This window comes from Carcharodon carcharias, chromosome 26, assembly GCF_017639515.1.
Source record: "Carcharodon carcharias isolate sCarCar2 chromosome 26, sCarCar2.pri, whole genome shotgun sequence".
NCBI classification, from domain to species: domain Eukaryota; kingdom Metazoa; phylum Chordata; class Chondrichthyes; order Lamniformes; family Lamnidae; genus Carcharodon; species Carcharodon carcharias.
The window spans coordinates 43012032-43030037 of NC_054492.1; the positions used below are offsets into that span (position 1 = coordinate 43012032).

Genomic DNA, 18006 nt, shown 5'->3' on the forward strand with positions numbered 1-18006 from the left:
ACCTGAATATTGAAGGGTACTTGACAGTTTGAAATGATAGGAAACTAGGAAAAGGTGGTGGGGTAGCTTTGTTAATTAAGGATGTCATTAGTACAGTAGTGAGAGATGACCTTGGCTCAAAAGAGCAAGATATAAAATCAGTTTGGGTAGAAATAAGAAATGGTAAAGGTAAGAAGTCACATATGGGTGTAGTTTATAGGACTCCTAACAGTAGTCACATGGTAGCATAGAGTGTACAGGAAGACAGAAATTGGGTGAGCAAGAAAGGTACCACAATAATCATGAGTGACTTTAATCTACATGTAGATTCAGCAAATCAGATAGGCAAAGGTAGCCTGGAAAATGAGTTCAGAGGGTATATCCAGGGCAGTTTCTTAGAGTAGTATGTCCTAGAGCCAATCAGGAAGCAAGCTATTCTGTACCTGTAATGAGTAATGAGGCAAGATCAATCAATCAACCTCATAGTAAAGGAGCCTCAAGGCGACAGTGATCATAACATGATAGATTTTCATGTTCAATTTAGAGAGGAGAAGTGTGGGTCTAAGGCTGGTGTTTTAAACTTGAATAAATGTTTAAAGTAAGGGTATGAAAACAGATCTAGCTAAAGTGAACTGGGCAACTAGGTTAAAAGGTATGACAGAGATGCAATGGTAGACTTTTAAGGAGATAGTTAATAACTTGCAGCAAAGATTTATCCCAGTGAGAAAGAAAGACTCTTTGAGAAGGATACATCATCCATGGCTAAATAAGGAAGTTAAGGATAGTATCAAATTGAAAGAAACACTGTACAAACCTGTAAAGATTAGTGGTAGGTCAGAAGATTGATCAAATTTTAAAAACCAGCAAAGAATGACTAAAAAAAAGAGGGAGAAAGAAGAGTATGAGAGAAGGCTAACTAGTAATATAAAAACAGACAGCAAGTTTCTACAAGTATTCAAATAGGAAATGAGTAACTAAAGCTGGTTTTGGTTCTCTAGAATGTGAGTCTGCGAAATTACTAATGGAAACAAAGAAATGACAACAATGTTGAACAGTTATGGTGTCTGTCTACAGTGTAGAAGACTCCCAAATGTACCTGAAAATTAAGAGGTGAACGGGAGATAGAAACTTAAAGCAATCACCATCACCAGGGAAAAGGTGCTGGGAAAACTATTAGACCTAAAGCCTGACAAGTCACAAGGACCAGATGGTCTGTATCCTAGGGTCTTAAAAGAAGTGGCTGCAGAGATAGATGCATTGGTGATAATCATCCAAAATTCAGTAGATTCTGGAAGAGTCCCAGTAGATGCAAAATAGCTAATATAACACCTTTATTCAAGAATGGAGGGAGATAGGATGCAGGAAACTGTAGGCCAGTTAGCCTAACATCTGTCATAGGGAAATTGTTAGAATCCATTATTAAGGAAGTTATAGCAGGATACTTCGAAAACCATAATTTGGTTAAACAGAGTCAATATGAGCTTGTGAAAGGAAAATCATGTTTAATTAATTTATTAGAGTTTTTTGAGGAAGTAAGAAGATAAAGGGGAAACTTTAGGTGTGGTATACTTGGGTTTCCAGAAGGCATTTGATAAGGTGCCACATCAAAGGTTACTACACAAGGTAAGGTTACATTATGTAGGTGGTAACATTTTAGCATGGATAAAGGATTGGTTGGCTAACAGGAAGCAGAGAGTAGGGATAAATGGGTCTTTTTCAGGTTGGCAAGCTGTATCAAGTGAAGTTTCACAGGAATCAATGCTGGGGCCTCAAACTTTGAGAATCTACATTAATGATTTGGATGAAAGGTCCAAATGTATGGTAGCTAAATTTACCAATGACACCAAGATAGGTAGGAAAGTAAGTCATCAAGAGGAGGTAAAGAGCCTACACAGGGATATAAGCAGGTTAAGTGAATGGGCAAAAATTTGTCCACTTTGGCAGGAAGAATAGAAAAGCAGTATACTATTCAAATGGAGAGAGATTACAGAACTCAATGGTACATAGGGATCTGGGTGTCCTGAGTCACACAAAGTTAGTATGCAGACACAGCAAGTGACTAGGAAGGCAAATGGCATGTTGGCATTTATTGCAAAGGAAAATGAAATATAAAAGTGGGGAAGTTTCACTGCAGCTGTACAGGACCATGGTGAGACCACATCTGGAATATTGTGCACAGTTTTTGTCTCCTTATTTGAAAAAAAGATTTAATTTTGTTAGAAGCAGTTCAGAGAAGGTTCCTGGGATGAGGGGCTTATTGTAGGAAGAAAGCTTGAACAGGTTGGGCCTATACCCATTGGAGTTTAGAAGAATGAGAGGTGATCTTAATGAAAAATGTAAAATGCTGAGGGGACTTGACAGGGTAGATACCAGAAGGATGTTTCCACTTGTAGGAGAGACCAGAATAGGGGAGACAGTTTAAAAATAAGTTCTTCCATTTAAGATGGAGAGGGGGAGGATTTTTTTCTCTCAGAGATTCATTAGTCTGTGGAATTCTCTTCTCCAGAAAGCAGTGGAGGCTGGGTCATTGAGGCTCGTAAATCCTATATTCCTATGTTCCTGTGTATAAAACAAACCCCTACCATTCCTCCAAAGCAATTATTTACAGTAGACAAGGAGTTTATTACTTTCTAGCAATGTGGATACAAAATTGGCTGAAAAATAGGAACCAGAGAGTAATGGTCAATGAATATTTTTTGGGCTGGAGGAAGGTTTGTAGTGGAGTTCCCCAGGGGTCAGTATTGGGACACTTGCTTTTCCTGCTATATATTAATGATCTAGATCTTGGTGTGTGGATGATGAGAAGCTTGGGAGTGTTGTAAACTGCGAGGGGGATATTGTAGAACTTTGAAAGGACATAGACAAGTTGGTGGAATGCGCAGATCGGTGGAAGATGAAGTTCAATGTGGAGACGTGTGAGGTGATGCATTTTGGTAGGAAGAACATGGACAGACAACATAAAATAAGGAATGAAATTTTGCAGGGGGTGCAGGAGCAGAAAGACTTGGCTGTATATGTGCATTGATGCATAGATCATAGGTGGAGAAAGCAGTTAATAAATCATACAGAATCCTGGGTTTTATTATTGGGGGCCTAAGGTACAAGAACAAGAAGGTTATGCTTAAATAAGACACTCATTAGACCACAGCTGGAGTATTGTGTACAGTTTGTGCCAGGTTATAGGAAGGATGTGCAGAAGAGGTTTACAAGAATGGTTTCAGGGATGAGAAACTTCAGTTATGAAGATAGATTGGAGAGGTTGGGACTGTTCTCCTTGGAGAGAAGAAGGCTAAGAGGATATTTGATAGAGATGTTCAAAATCATGAGGGGGCTGGATAGAGTAGATAGGAAGAAGCTGTTCCCGCTTATAAAAGGATCAAGAACGAGAGGGCACAGATTTAAAGTGATTTACAAAAGAAGCAAATGTGATGTGAGAACAAATTTTTTCTCACAACAAATGGTTCGGGTCTGGAATGCACTTCCTGCAAGTCTGGTGGATGCAGGTTCAATCGAGGCATTCAAGAGGGCATTAGATGATTATTTGAATAGAAACAATGTTCTGGGATTACGGGGAAAAGGCAGGGCAAAGGCACCAGGTCATAATGCTCATTTGCAGAGCTGTGCGGCCTCGATAGGCTGAATGGCCTCTTTCTGTGCTGTTATGATTCTATGAAATTCACTTTAAAAATCTTTCCAGAGCTTGTGTTGCTTCTTTGGTTTTGGTTTCAGTTTTATGCAACCTGTGTTTTTGATGGGGATGGTGTTTGGGGTGGTAGAGGCTGATGCTTTTTTTTGCTCGTCATGTATTGGAAGCCTTTATCTGAGATGGTATACATCTCCGATCATCTGTTGTGTACACTTTCCCTCATTCTGTTGGTGAAATATATTCCTGAGCATTAAATCCACATATTGGCCATGCAACTATCTATAGTGCTACAATGACCAAGATCCAGAATTACTTTATTTAGTTTGTGTGTTAATTTTTCTTGCTTAACAAATCAAATACAGGACAAACATTGCATCCAGTCATCATTTGTCACTTAATTTTCACCAGCTTACTCTTCCAGGTGATTTACATGCAGCAATGACACTATGGCCAGAATTTTCCCCTTGTTGGGCGGGCTCAGCGCAAGCGGGTGGAGGCAGTTGGGAAGCCTACCGCCGCCTGCGATCAGCTGCGCTTCGCAATGTCAGGCGGGCAGGCCAATTAAGGTCCGCCGTGCATGGGTTGCGAGTGGGAGTGCTGAGCGCTACCTGTGCAGGCAGGGGGGAGGAGGGAGAGCGGGCCTAGTGCGCAGTTGAAGCGCTTTTTAAAAAAATTAATGAAGACAGTAAAAATTTTAAAAATAGTTTCCCCTCATGTGACCCTGTCACATGAGCTGGGACATGTTTTTAATCGAAAAATAAAGTTTTCAGTTAATGTTTATTTGCTTTAGAAAACTTCATCCCACTCGTGGATGAGGTTTCCTAAAAAATGTAAAGGCCGCTTGGCCTTTTCCCTGCCTGCCAACCGTAAGGTTGGACGGGCAGCGTAAATTTGATTTTAATGAGCTCGTTCATGGCCTTTCAATAATCGGCAGGCACGCAGCTGACTCAGGCGTGTATCCACTGAACAAAATATCGCACGAGTGCGTGATGACGTTGGTACACACGCTCGACATCATCGTGCGTCATATTACACTGGGGTGTGTCAGGTGTGCTCCCGCACGCCAACCGTAATATTCTGCCCTATGTGTGCTTTATTTGCGGTGCTTGAAAATGTCCACTCCCTCCTTCTAACTCAGGCTTCTTGCTTTTTCTGCAGCTTATTTACTTTTCTGAGTCCAAACCAGTTTTAACCAATCAAGCACAGTGAGCGCCGATAGTAAACAGACTCCCATAATCAACCACAGAATAATTGTACATGACACAGGTCTCCACTCTTCCCTTCTGAATGTGATGACTCTTTCCTGAGTCTCCAGTCGCCCTACCGGGTCTCATTCAGGTGGCCATTTTTTCAGATGTGATGTTTGTTAGTAAATGTCAGCAATTGATCAGGTCATGGGGGTGGGGAGTGGGAGGTCCTGTGGTGCAGCCGGTAGCATCTCTGCCTCTGAGCCAGAAGCTCCGGGTTCGAGTCCCACTCCAAGACTCGACGGCCAAGGAGGGTGTGTCATGATGCACTCAAAACAGGTTGATTATCAAAGTGCAAATCATTCTGACATGCCTGTGTCAGATGATACACATGGGAGAGACTCCTGGTCAGCCATGCATGATGTGGAGGAGCGTCCCACAAGCTCTAGCCTTTGGTGACAGGCTGATGACCTATCCCAGGAAACTCTAGCCATGAAGACAGACATGGGGGTAGCAATCATAGCCAGTGTCAACCTTATTTGATGTCCACTGGTGTGCGTTTCAACCAGGGTTAGTGGGTAATGACCTGGTTAGAGAACCTGGGTTGATTGTTAGCTCCCTCAGTTGAGGGTATTTTTAGGTTTCTAACAGCAAGCTCCTGTTGAGAACAGCTAACTCAACATGCTCATAGATTTAACCATGTAATTGTTTAATCTGAAAACAAAAGTAATAATTTATAATGTTAAATAGACTGGTGCATGCTACAGATATGGGTTACACTCAAATTATGCAAAATAGTAACTTCTGCATTAAATCAGATCCCCGGACAGTAAATAATCACCTTTATTCAAACCATGGCAGTAAATCTATATGTGCAACTGCAAGCCAGAAGCTTTTAAGAATGACTGATAATTTAATAAACATTTCTAACTTTTAGATAAATGGTTTCTTTCCAACAAAATTACCCTAAATCATAATATTAGAGAGGAATTTAATATTTAGTGGAAAGCTGCTTTTAAAGGGCTGAGCCTAAACTAACAAACCAGGCTGCTGTCTTATTGAAGGCCACCTTAAGGATTCTGCAGTGTTTACTATCTGATGGACTCAAAGCTCTAAGGCTGTGTAGGATAATCTGAAAATAAACAGTGCCTCTGTATTTGATAGCAATGTGTAAAGCTGTTGGTGGGGCAAATCGATTTTTGAGTAGCATGGAAAAATTCAGTGATTCATGTCGGCCAATATTCAATTAAACGATATCAGTTCCTGTGTTTTTGTTCCTTTGCTTACCTTTTTTGTATTTGGTACCTGAAGCTACAAAGGATCTACAGGATTATTGGAAACACCCATTTCTGTACTGGCTGGGTGTTTTTAAAAATGAATATCCATTCATATCAGATGTTATTTCTTTAACTATGAAAGTTAAAGCCGTAAGCCCTCTACCTGTCATTCATGTCAAAAATTAACATTGTTTTGCAGGGGTGGGGTAAATATTTCAGACTTCCTAGGGAATAAGTGGTATGCAGTACACCCAGATGTTGATGAATCTGCTGTATATTTCCAACAACTGTATTGCCATTATGCCAAATTGCAAATAAATACAATTGGTTGCATTTACTGTTTGTAGCAGCAATTTAAAATTCTGGAAATGTATAGCAGGTCATTTAAGTTAATTCCTTGGATGTGGCCCTTTCTCAAAAATCATTCATTACTCTCGGGTCACTTAACTGCATGAATTTTGCTGAGTTTCAAAACACCTAAGTGCATGAAATTAGTTGTTGATGAATATTGTATTTGTATGTTCTAACATAACTAACATAATATAAATCTAAAGTAGGTCTTAAGCTGTATGATCATTTTGTTTTTCATATATTCAGTTGATTTGAGATTTATTAATGACTCAACATTAAATAACGACAGAACGCCAAATACACTCGAAGTAGTGAAATCATAAACTCTATAAGTTATTTACTGTTCTGCTACACCTACTGCACGGAGGAGATTTGCCATCTAAATTTGCTATCATTAGAAACAGCTTCACATTCAGCAGTTCAGAGCTGGCTTACAAAGATTCCATTTGTCTCCTATTTAACTTGACCATCCTGAACAAGTTGCCCAATTAATCTGTCCAATTAACTAATTCTCTAATTGTGATAATGATTCAGTGTTTGCCCGCTTTAAAATATTCTCACTCTCAAGCTGATCTAGTGCAAAGAGTGCTTTAAAAACTGATTCCATAATCTGTGCTGATGCAAACTAAGATGCAGTACTGCCATGAAAAACAAGTATCTCCTTGTAACATTTTGCTTTGTGATATTTGTACCTAAGGTTCTTGCTGATGGCAAACAGTGAGCATGTCAGCAGCAATTCAGAATGATTTGTGCAATTGAAGTTAGATGTGGTCCTGCATACTGCCTGTTGATAGCACTGTGTGTGTTGGGGGAGGAGAGTTCTATTTAAGGGCAAGGGTTTCAATCCTAACCTGACATATTCAGAAAATAGACTGTGCTGCCTCCTAATACCAATACATTTCCACTGCATTCCCCCGCCCACTCTCAATGTGGTGGGCCTTTGAATAAAAAGTAGCCACATAAACTGCACTTCCACAGGTCAGACCCTGACACTTACGTCAAAGAGAAAGCTGCTTGTTCAATTTCATGCCAAAATGTGGAATACATATAATTTTTATTTAGTGGCGGGGGAGACCTCGGAATATAAAACACTTGTGAAAGATTGAAAATATTCTACTCAGCCAGTACAATCATAGAATTTCTGTTTGAACTGAGTTCTGTGAAGTTGGTTATTTTGTAACAGGCCTCTGCAATTTTCTGCTATGTATTTAAATAAAAAGCTCAAGGACTTGCACATATCGCAGTAGTCAGATGCTGGGTTTTCTTCGCGTTTTGTGTTGATGAATAAAATGTTCACTAAACGCAAAAGTGAATGTTTCATTTAGGTTAAATTCAGAAACACTCTTTTTGATGTTAGTGGTCCTCAAAATGTGAAATGGTTTAAGTAGATCTCACCCTTCTTTTGATAACGAGCAATATGTTCCTGTTTCACAGGCAGCAGAAAGCGGATTTCCTGCGAGGTAAAGGGGATGCATCCCAGCCGTCAATCCCTGCATTTTCTGGAGAAATGATGCAAAGTAAGTGCTAATCGACAGAAAAGAAATAGGGAGCTGAATTTTGCCATCGGCAAGCAGGGGGCGGGGCCCGCTCGCTGACGCGCAAAATGACACGGGATGACATAGGGTGGAACCCCCGACATTATCCCGCCCCATTTAAATCTTCAGGAAGGCGGGGGCTCGGCAAAATCAGCTGTGGGCCCACCGACCTGTCAATGGCCAATTGAGGCCATTGACAGGATCATTTAATCAATTAAAGGACCTGCCCGTCCAACCTAAATGTTGGCAGGTCGGCCAGGAGCCTCGGCGGCTAATAGAGGAAACATGAAACCTCATCCACCAGCGGGATAAGGTTTCATGTAGGGATTTAAAAAGTTGAATAAAGTTTTAATGAAATTTATTAACTTGTCCCATCTCGTGTGACATTGTCACATGAGGGGGACATGTTAAGGATTTTTTTCTCTCTATTTTTAATGTTTAAACAGCTGTCAGCGATCTCCCTGAGGCAGCACTTAGCCTCGGGGAGATGTGCTCTCTTCTGTGCACATGGGTGAAAGAGCGCACTCTTGCTTTTGGGGAATCCCCCCCGCCCGCACAGGGAGTGCATAGCGCTTCCCACCGGACGTCACGTTAAGGCCCGCCCACTTAAAATGGCGGCAGGGCCCACTTCTCCGGCGGGGATCGTCTCCCCGCCCACCGGGTAGGCAGAAAATTCTGCCCAGGAACCAACTTTCCAGGAGAATGATCCTGAGAATCCAGGAGAATGATCCAGGAGAATGATCCTGAAGCTAACGCTTTGGAGTAAAATGTTACATTTGTTTCTCCTCTACTGAAGGTGATGATCCCTCATCGGGTGGGGGTGGTTGGGGGAGGAAGGGTAAGAGACTTCACAGGGGATGGAAAGCCTCTGGTACTTTAGCCAAATGGCCATTCTTTGTGAGTGAACCCTAGATTATGAGTGTTGGCGAAGTATTCAATTATGCTAAGCTTGATTCTTAGTGCACTTGATATCGAGTGAGAGAGGCACTGAATGTATCTGGATAATGGTTAGAAATGGCTGATTTTATCTTTCTAATTGAGCACCATGAAGGCCAGTTGTTGTACCCATACTGCCACCATGGATGAGGTTGGCTAAATTAAGCACAGACCATTGAACCGGGTTGAACCTTGGTCCTCCTGGCCTGTATTGCTCATAACTCAACTGAGACACTGAGAAGCTGCTTTCTGTATTATATAAGGAATATTGCCAAAATGGTATAATATTTTGGAAAGCCAGTTGCTGAGGGCTAACTCAGTGTACATTTAGTTACAGACTGAAACATTACAGGCATATAACTCCTAACTCAACCACACCGCAGTCTCAATGCTAAATCGAAACCCCAATTAATGCCCTCCACCTGCATATTATTAAACACAATTGATATACAATTAACTAAATGTTCCATACAAAATAGTTGAAAGTGTGTATATATATATTATTGCTGAATAATAATTCAAATGACTTCCAAATATTGAAACTTAATTTTCCCCTCCTACAGACAGAACCTCTTCTCTATCCTGGGGTTTAAGCAAAGAAAAGAACTTTGATACCCTTACAAACTTGATCGCTAGTTGGCAAGTCCAATCAGTAGAGGTAAGCTGCTGTAGCCAATGATGGATGTAAATTTGCTGATTATTTTTAGGCTTGTACTGATGCACATTTCTGGTCAAATGTTTTGACAGCTGTTAGAAGCAATACAAGCCATGCTACTATCAGAAGTTCAGAGGGTTTTCAGAGCTTTGAGAAAGAAACCGATTAGTCGTCAACCAATGATCAGGGCACAGAATGGCAACAGCGAACCACAGACAGTTCTTCAGACTGAACAAATAGAGTTACAAGACTTACAACAAAATACAAGCACAGTCATGCTGAGTAAGTGGAAACACATAATGTTTGCATTTTCTCAGCAATATTTGTAATTGTCTCTTGTAAATCTGATATTTTCACATTTTAATTTTTAGATAACATTTATAGATGTCTTTATTTCAACATTTAGATATTGAATTCACTCCACATCACACGACGTTTGCACAGTTTATTCTTTGACCAGCTTATGATTCTTGGTGGCTTTCTATCGAGATGGGGTTAGAGTGATTCATTAGCTGTGACTATGTGGGTCATCTGTTTTAAATATGCCTCACTACGATTACCATGGTTCATGAATGGGAAAAGGTTGGAATGACAGAAATCTAATTTGCATGTAGCAGATAAATGGCTGGATGATTGTGACCTTTTCAATAACCTTTTGTTCTACCTTCAAGACCTGTATGAATGTACAACACAGAACATCACCTAATGTTATAAAACAGAAAAGAGGGAAATAATTCTGTGTACTTGACCACACCCTCAAAATATATCCAAACTCAAATTCTAATTTAGCAGCAGGTCTCTTTATGGTCTTATTACTACATTGGGATGTTAAGATTTCCCGATTTATTCATAGTTATCATCAGTTTAGTAAAACCATTGGATTGTATGAACTAAGTATAATTACAATTTGGGTGACTAGTTGAAAAATCTAAAGGAAAAGACAGAATTCTTAAGAAAACTCAGTCCTGAAAGCAACTTGAGTTTTCTACTAAGTCTATATCTGTGCATGTTCTGCTCCTAATGCTAAGTACTTGCATAGCTCTAGACAAGTGAAAAAAATTATTGATAGTAAAAGATTACAAAAGTTCATTTCAGATTAAAGGGCTGAATTTTGTGCCCCCCCCACCACCAGGGCAGGCTGGGTAGATCGGGTGGGAGGGGGGGGGGTGGTTAAAATTGGGTGCCATGACATGGGTATCATTCCTGGCACCTACCCATCTGTCCTCACCCCTGCCTGCTGCAGTGGCAGGAGACGCATCTGAAAGTTCACCCACCCATGAGCCAACTGAGGCTCATAATTGAGACAAAGATAGGAAAGTAAATTGTGAAGAGGATGTAAGGAGACTACAAAGTGACATAGATAGGTTAAATGAGTGGGCAAAGATTTGGCAAATGGAGTATAATGTGGGAAAATGTTTATTCTTTCATGGGATGTGGGCGTCGCTGGCAAGGCCAGCATTTGTTGCCCATTCCTAATTGTCCTTGAGCTGAGTGCCCAGCCATTGCAGAGGGTAATTAAGGGCCAGCCACGTTGCTGTGGGTCTGGAGTCATATGTAGGCCAGACCTGGTAAGGATGGTAGATTTCCTTCCCTAAAGGACGTTAATGAAGCAGATGGGTTTTTACAACAATGATAGTTTCATGATTAGCATTCCTGAGGCTAGCTTTAGTTAGATCTACCTTTAACATTTTTGTTGGATCCTGGTCACTAGTTTAGTCGGGCTAATGGATTCGGGTTGCACGTTTGTTCTGTGATGACTGAGTTAGTACCATAGACAGAGTAGATCAGCAGACAGTTCTTACCTAGAAGAACACATTGTATTTATTTACAAAGGAACTCAGTAGCTACACTTGTGTGCTTACAACTCAAACCCGTTCTCCACATTACAGGCTCTAAGTCTAAACTACTCTTACTGACTACTCAGGTAGCCCACACTACTTGGCTTTTGGATACTAAGATCATGTGATCTTCCATTATAACATTCTTCTTAAAGGTATATTACACATCCGGTTACCATAATTTTAGAAAATAAGTCCTCAATGGATGAACATAGTTCAGACTATTGACAGTCTCCATTAAATAGAATTGAGACTGGCGTGTGATTGGCTCATGTATGCAGGGTGGGCCCAAGGGAGGATCATGCAGTACTTTGGAGGTTTCTGAAAGCAAATGTCTTAAAGGAAAGAGTACCCTTGTGATTATCCTGTGCTTGGTGTAAAGTAAATCTGTTCTTAAATATTTGGAGGAAAAAAATTGTAGAAATTGGAAGATTATCATTAGTAATGCCAGAAATATGTTGTATTTCAGAATTTTGTCCTCTTAAAATTAGAATGTCATCCTTGTGTGTTTAAAACCGAAAATGAAGAAACATGTTGAAATTTTGCTGACGGTTTGGGGCAGCTAATATCATTGATGCTGATTGTGCTCTGGGAATCTGAATCCTCCAGAGATAAAGGTAGAAGGTGTCTTTTCACTGATCAGTTCAGTTGCTCACTGGTTGGTGTTAAGTAGCTGACTGCAATTTAAGTTCTGCACCATAAAGATGTCACCTTAAAAATGAATACCATGATTTATGGCTTGTGTGGATTGGTGTTCTGGGCTCGATTAAACTTTTACAATATTAGGATATTAAGGAAACTCAATTGGATAAGCAGCTCGGACAAGTTCTGTTGACACTAAATGTAAATGTTTTACATTCCAGAGAGGGCACATTTATATTGTGAAGTTTACAAGAGAAGCCATAGTTGTAGCTAATAAATGTAGTAATTGAGTTAACAAAATGCACACAAAAAGAGCCTGTAATTACATAGTGTTATTTGTGCATCAGTAGCACCTATATCAAAATAGTAGTATTGGGAGTAATTTGAACTCTTTGTTCATAATCCTTTGCGTGTCTGAGAATCTAAAGATTAATCCTACTAAAAGAAATAAAATATTTAGAGGCTTCTATTTCAGGTTCATAACACTTCAGCACAGATTGGGTGTTTGGGGATTGCGTTAATGCTGCTGTATTCCTCTCCAAACAGACCTGCTCATCAAATCCACAACATTTAAAATCAACCAAGCAAGGTATTTTCTGATGGACCTGTTAAAAAAGATCAGTCTAAGAACAGAGCTCTCTGGTCGGCTGAGTTTGAACGTGTGGAACTGACGAGAGTGACAGTTTTGGCCGGGATGATGCAGCATTCATTTTCAGAGATCAGATTCATTTTCTGCAAAGTTTTCTCCTTTGCCAATTAGCAAAATATACCGCCAAAGGATGTACACACCCTGTCTCTTATTAATATATCCACCTGTCTATATGGATATATGTACACATGGATGTGTGTGTGTAAAAATGATCAAAACCCGAAATGAACTCAAACTTTATCAGAAGCTGTTAGCTCTAGTACAGCATCAACCTCAAAAGAATTTGGCTACTTAGATTGGACTGGGCTGTTAGCATGTGTTAACCATGGTTCTGATTTCTTGTAAAATGACAAACAAATCTATTATTGGACAAACCTAGACCTGAAATGGGAGAAACAATGAAACCAAGTACGTTTTCATTTTTTTAAAATTAGATTTTTGGTGATTTTTCTTTGCTCTTCAAAGTGAAGGCTGTCAGTTCAGGGGAATGGAATACTTTGCTTCTTTTGGCATCCAATGTCAGCATTCAGCAGTCACAGATCAGGTACAGCAGAACCAGCTGTAGAGTAGAGCTCCCTATGCTCTGCCCCAACAATATACCTTAACCTCAACCTCATTAAAACACCCCCCTACTGCAGCACTTGTGACATTTTCACTTCATACACCAGCCATCCTTACCACCTTTCAGAGTGAGATTGCCAATTAGAGATGGATTATGGGCAGTTTTGTGCTGTGGGCTTGCATCTGCGAGCAACTGGGCTGAAACTGTCCAAACTCCCTTCTCCTGAGACCCTTACAGGCTGCAAAGAAATGAGACTTTCATCCCATTAGTCTGGGATGGACTTGAGCCCAATTCCCGGAGGTAAAGTAACAGTGTGCTAAACCACTGTGCCAACTAATCCTCCCTTTTTGTTCCCTTGACTGGCACAATAAATTCAGGCCTGACTTTGAATCGAGCAACATGGGGTTTCGTGAGTAGACCAGATTACAAACCCTAATTGCACAGGTTCACTGGCTGCTCGTAACCATCCTTCTGACTAAGTCAATTGCCAGGTCAACATTCCTAGAGAAAATAAAATTCAATTTAATTCAACTTTCTTCAAATATTAAAGTAAATGTAGTATGAGATCAAGTTAAATGTATTTGGGGAAAAATTATGTGTTAAGCTATTTAATTTTCTCAACTCACAAATGCATTTCCCAGAGTAGAACTAAGCTGTACAGAGCAGTAGGGTTTGATCTCAATCTAGGCTGAGGTAACTGGCTTCATTTTGAGTGGCATTTGAGATATTTGGAAATGAAAATCAGGTAGTTTCTACAATAAACAAGTAATCCACGCTATTAGTTCACCAAGCAGTGAAGATGAAACTTATTCCCAGTAACACTGGGCTCGTCACATTTCCCTCAATTGACTGTAACCTGGCAGCATTGCTTTTACTGGTGAAAATGAGAACAAAAATGATCAGTAAACAAAATCGCTTAGTTTTTTTAATACAGAATTAATATTGTAACTTAATGCCATAAGAAGAACCGTGCTTAAAATTTGATAAAAAAATAAAGAGGCACAACTAAATTACAATGATTTCTAGGGCTCAAGCAGTACACCGAGGATGTTTCCTGGAAACCTTACCCTTGTGGACATCAATGGCTGGATTTCCTAATGGCAGTGAGTTAACAGGTTTGGGGGGAGGGGCTTGTCAAATGTCATGGGCGTCATGCCACCGTTGACCCACCGCCCCCACCACAGGTTTACCAGTGGCACGGGTGGTGTTGGGCTATCTGCTCACTCGTGGACCAACTGAGGCCCTTAGGTGGCCAATAATGGCCATTTAAGGGTCTTGTCCCACCGCTACTAGGATTTAACCAGCGTTGGGAAAGGCCCATTCCAAGCGTCCAGCTCAGCAGCTTTCGTAACCTAATTGTGCCTTCCCCATCGCTTTCCAGCCATATTGGTTATTACTGACTCATGGTTGCTGTTCAGGATCTGAAGTTGCACCTTTACCTGAACAGTTGGTTCAAGGGGCAGCAAGTAACCTGCAAGTAGTAATTGTATCATGTTTCAGCAAGTGTCAAAAAGAGATTGTCTGCATTTCTTCAAGTTCTGCTGAACTTTATCAGTCAATCAGCCTCACAGGGCCACTTTGTGGTTACTCAGCTTTCATTCTACTGCTTCCCATAATATGAATGTGTTACTTGGAAGAAGAGGATGAGAAGAAATGTAATGATGCTAAAGATGCAGAACCACAAGGCCTCAGGACAACCCTTCCTCTCTTCCTAGCAACTATCTCGATCAGATACAGTGTAATCATCAGCTCTTAGCCAAGGCATCTGAAAACTGAGGCATATGATGATAGAGGTGCTTCATGTGTTTCAGGATTTCCAGTTTCACTCCAGGCCAGCTGTGACATTGCCAGTGGCTGTGAAGACCACTACAACGGTTTTCCCTCTACCTCTTGGTATTATGGGGACTGGGGAGTGGGAGGAAGTGAGGTGGTGGGTTGAGGAGAAGAAGCCAACAAGATCAGCAGCATTAGCTAAATTCCAGCTAAGTGTTGATGTGTTTACGGCAACAAGCCATTACATTGCATGCGCTTGCTGTTAAATCCTTGCTGCGTGTCAGCTAAATAGATGAAGACAGAAGGAAAAGTGGGTGTCATACCGACTCTGAGCCTTTTATTTTCCCCGTTAATTCCTCTTTAAGGCCCTTTCCCTTTATTTGGAAAGCTTACTTTTCCAAAGCCGTGACAGGTAACGCCAAGGCTGATCCTCCTTCAAGACCGACCTCATCCTCTTTTCTTCTCCTACAAGAGCACAGGCATAAATTGGACGGTTGGACTGGTGATCTGGCTGTTGATATTGGGAAAACAGCAGCATTCCAAATAACATACAATAAAGGGCTGGTATGGGGCTTCTACCAGTCAAGTTGCCACTAAAGAAGGTTTTGCCAGCAAGTGTGCAGCCTCATGGGTAGCCATAAGAACCAGGCAAATAGGTGAAACCAGTCAATTGATTTTTTTGTCGCATGACCTAAGACTATAAGAAATAAGAGCAGGGGTAGGCCATTTGCCCCATTGAGCCTGCCCTGCCATTCAATAAGATCATGGCAGATCTGACTGTGGCCGTAACTCCACTTTCCTGGTTGCCCCCATAACCCTTGACTCCCTTATGGATCAAAAATCTGTCTAACTCAGCCTTGAATATATTCAATGACCCAGCCTCCACTGCTCTCAGTAATAGTAGATTCCAAAGATTAGCGACTGAGAGAAGAAATTCCTCATCATCTCAGTTTTAGATGGGAGAGCCCTTATTTGAAAACTGTGCCCCTTAGTTCCAGGTTCCTCCACAAGGCGAAACATCCTCTCAGCATCCACCCTGTCAAGCTCACTCAGAATCTAATATGTTTCAATAAGCTTACATCTTATCCATCTAAATTCCAATGGGTATGGGTCCCAACCTACTCAGCCTTTCCTCATAAGGCAACCCCTTCATCCCAGGAATCAGCCTAGTGAACCTTCTTTGAACTGATTTCAATACAAGTAGTTCCCTCCTTAAACAAGGAGGATGAAAACTGCACACAGTACTCTGGGTGTGGTCTCACCAATGCCCTATACAGTTGCAAAAAGACTTTGCTACCTTTATATTCCGTCCACCTTGCAATAAATATTCCATTTGCCTTCTTAATTACTTGCTGTACCTACAGGCTAACTTTATTGATTGTTTAAGGAGAGATGGCAAGTGCATTGTACTCTCTACTCCTCTTCAAATCGAACTATGAGATCATCGACATCCATCTGAACTATTGCACAAGGTTTGACTTTCATGCCTCAAAGTACCACACCCCCAGCAATGAAATGTTCTCTCAGTATTGCATTGCAATGTTGGCCTAGATTATGAGTTCAAACTCATAAGCTCCTGGTCCTGCCAGCTGAACAAGTCCAACATATTTTATGTAGTGGGCAAGTTTAATGATAAAAACAAAAAAACTGCAGATGCTGGAAATCCAAAACAAAAACAGAATTACCTGGAAAAACTCAGCAGGTCTGGCAGCATCGGCGGAGAAGAAAAGAGTTGACGTTTCGAGTCCTCATGACCCTTCGACAGAACTTGAGTTCGAGTCCAAGAAAGTGCTTCTTTCCAATTCTTTTGGGATTTTTGTTTCATTTCAGACCATAATATTTTCTCACCACCAGGTAAATATAAGTTTAAAAATCAATGTACTTGCTGCTGAAACACGCTGTGGCTAACTGTGCAGCTAGTGAAGTAAGTATTTGGTGGTCAAATCGCAAAAAAGCTTTCTGAAATTGGGAAATGGGAAGAGTTTTTGTTTACTGATTTATAAGAATGGTACAAATCCCAAATCCGTTTATACATGTGGAATTTTGGTTATTTTTAAGAGCAATGCATCAAATTATGTTCACATTTTTAAAAAAATGTTATATGAGTTTAATTGTATTGCAGCTGTCAATTTTACTAGGAATTGCAAGGCGAGGCTTTATTCCTGTTGGAGTAATTGTACACGCACAGAGTAGTACCACTTAATTTACCAGAGTGATATGTTAGCTGTTACTGAGGGGAGGCAGCTGGTGCCAAGGACCTATTATAACTTGGCCAGGGAGGCTATTGAGTAGAACTATCATTTTTGAAATAAAATTAATTGTAGCTACTCCTAACAGGTGACACTTGCAGGTTTTTAATTATTTTAACAGGATTTTTGTTTCTCAAAATATAAGAGGTATGGGGGGATGTGGGAAGGAACAATTTTTGCAATGAGTTGTAATGACTTGGAACTAGCTGCCAATGGGGATGGTGACAGTGGGGACAATCAATGATTTCAAAAGGAAATTTGGATGGGCACTTGGGGGAAGTAAACTTGCAGGGCCACACCACGGTGATAGAGCGAAGGAATGAAACTGATTTAATTGCTCTACAAAGAGCTGGCATGGACTCCCTTGGCTGAATGGCCTTCTCCTATGCCTTAATGACTCTACATTCTGCTTGTATCTGTATTGTTGTCTTCTCAACCTGCAGAATTCGAACCAGAAATTGATGATTGCTAGTAAAAAGACAATGTACTTCAAAGTGTTCCAGAAGTTGTGAAATCAAGCTTCCTTTAAGCTTTGCTATGTCACCTCCACTACCGATGCACAGTCAGGAGTGTGTACTATATACACAAGCTGCACTGCAGCAACTCACCAAACCTCCTTTGACAGGGCAAACAAAGCAAGGGAATACTCAATAAATGGGAGTATATTGAGAGAGGTAGAGGAAGTGAGAGACCTGGAGTGCATGTCCACAGGTCCGTGAAGGTGGCA

The 18006-nt window shown here is 40.7% G+C and overlaps 1 protein-coding gene across 1 annotated transcript in view; it reads left to right on the plus strand.

The window, feature by feature from the left end:
* LOC121269874 (WD repeat-containing protein 72-like) overlaps positions 1–17791 on the plus strand; it is a 186140-nt gene extending 168349 nt beyond the window's left edge. Inside the window, exons 19-23 of the mRNA XM_041174912.1 lie at positions 8439–8462; positions 9537–9569; positions 9659–9848; positions 15419–15594; positions 17723–17791. Coding sequence (XP_041030846.1) covers positions 8439–8462; positions 9537–9569; positions 9659–9848; positions 15419–15594; positions 17723–17791 — 492 coding nt within the window. The remainder of the gene's footprint in view (positions 1–8438; positions 8463–9536; positions 9570–9658; positions 9849–15418; positions 15595–17722) is intronic.
* The last annotated feature ends 215 nt before the right edge of the window (positions 17792–18006 follow it).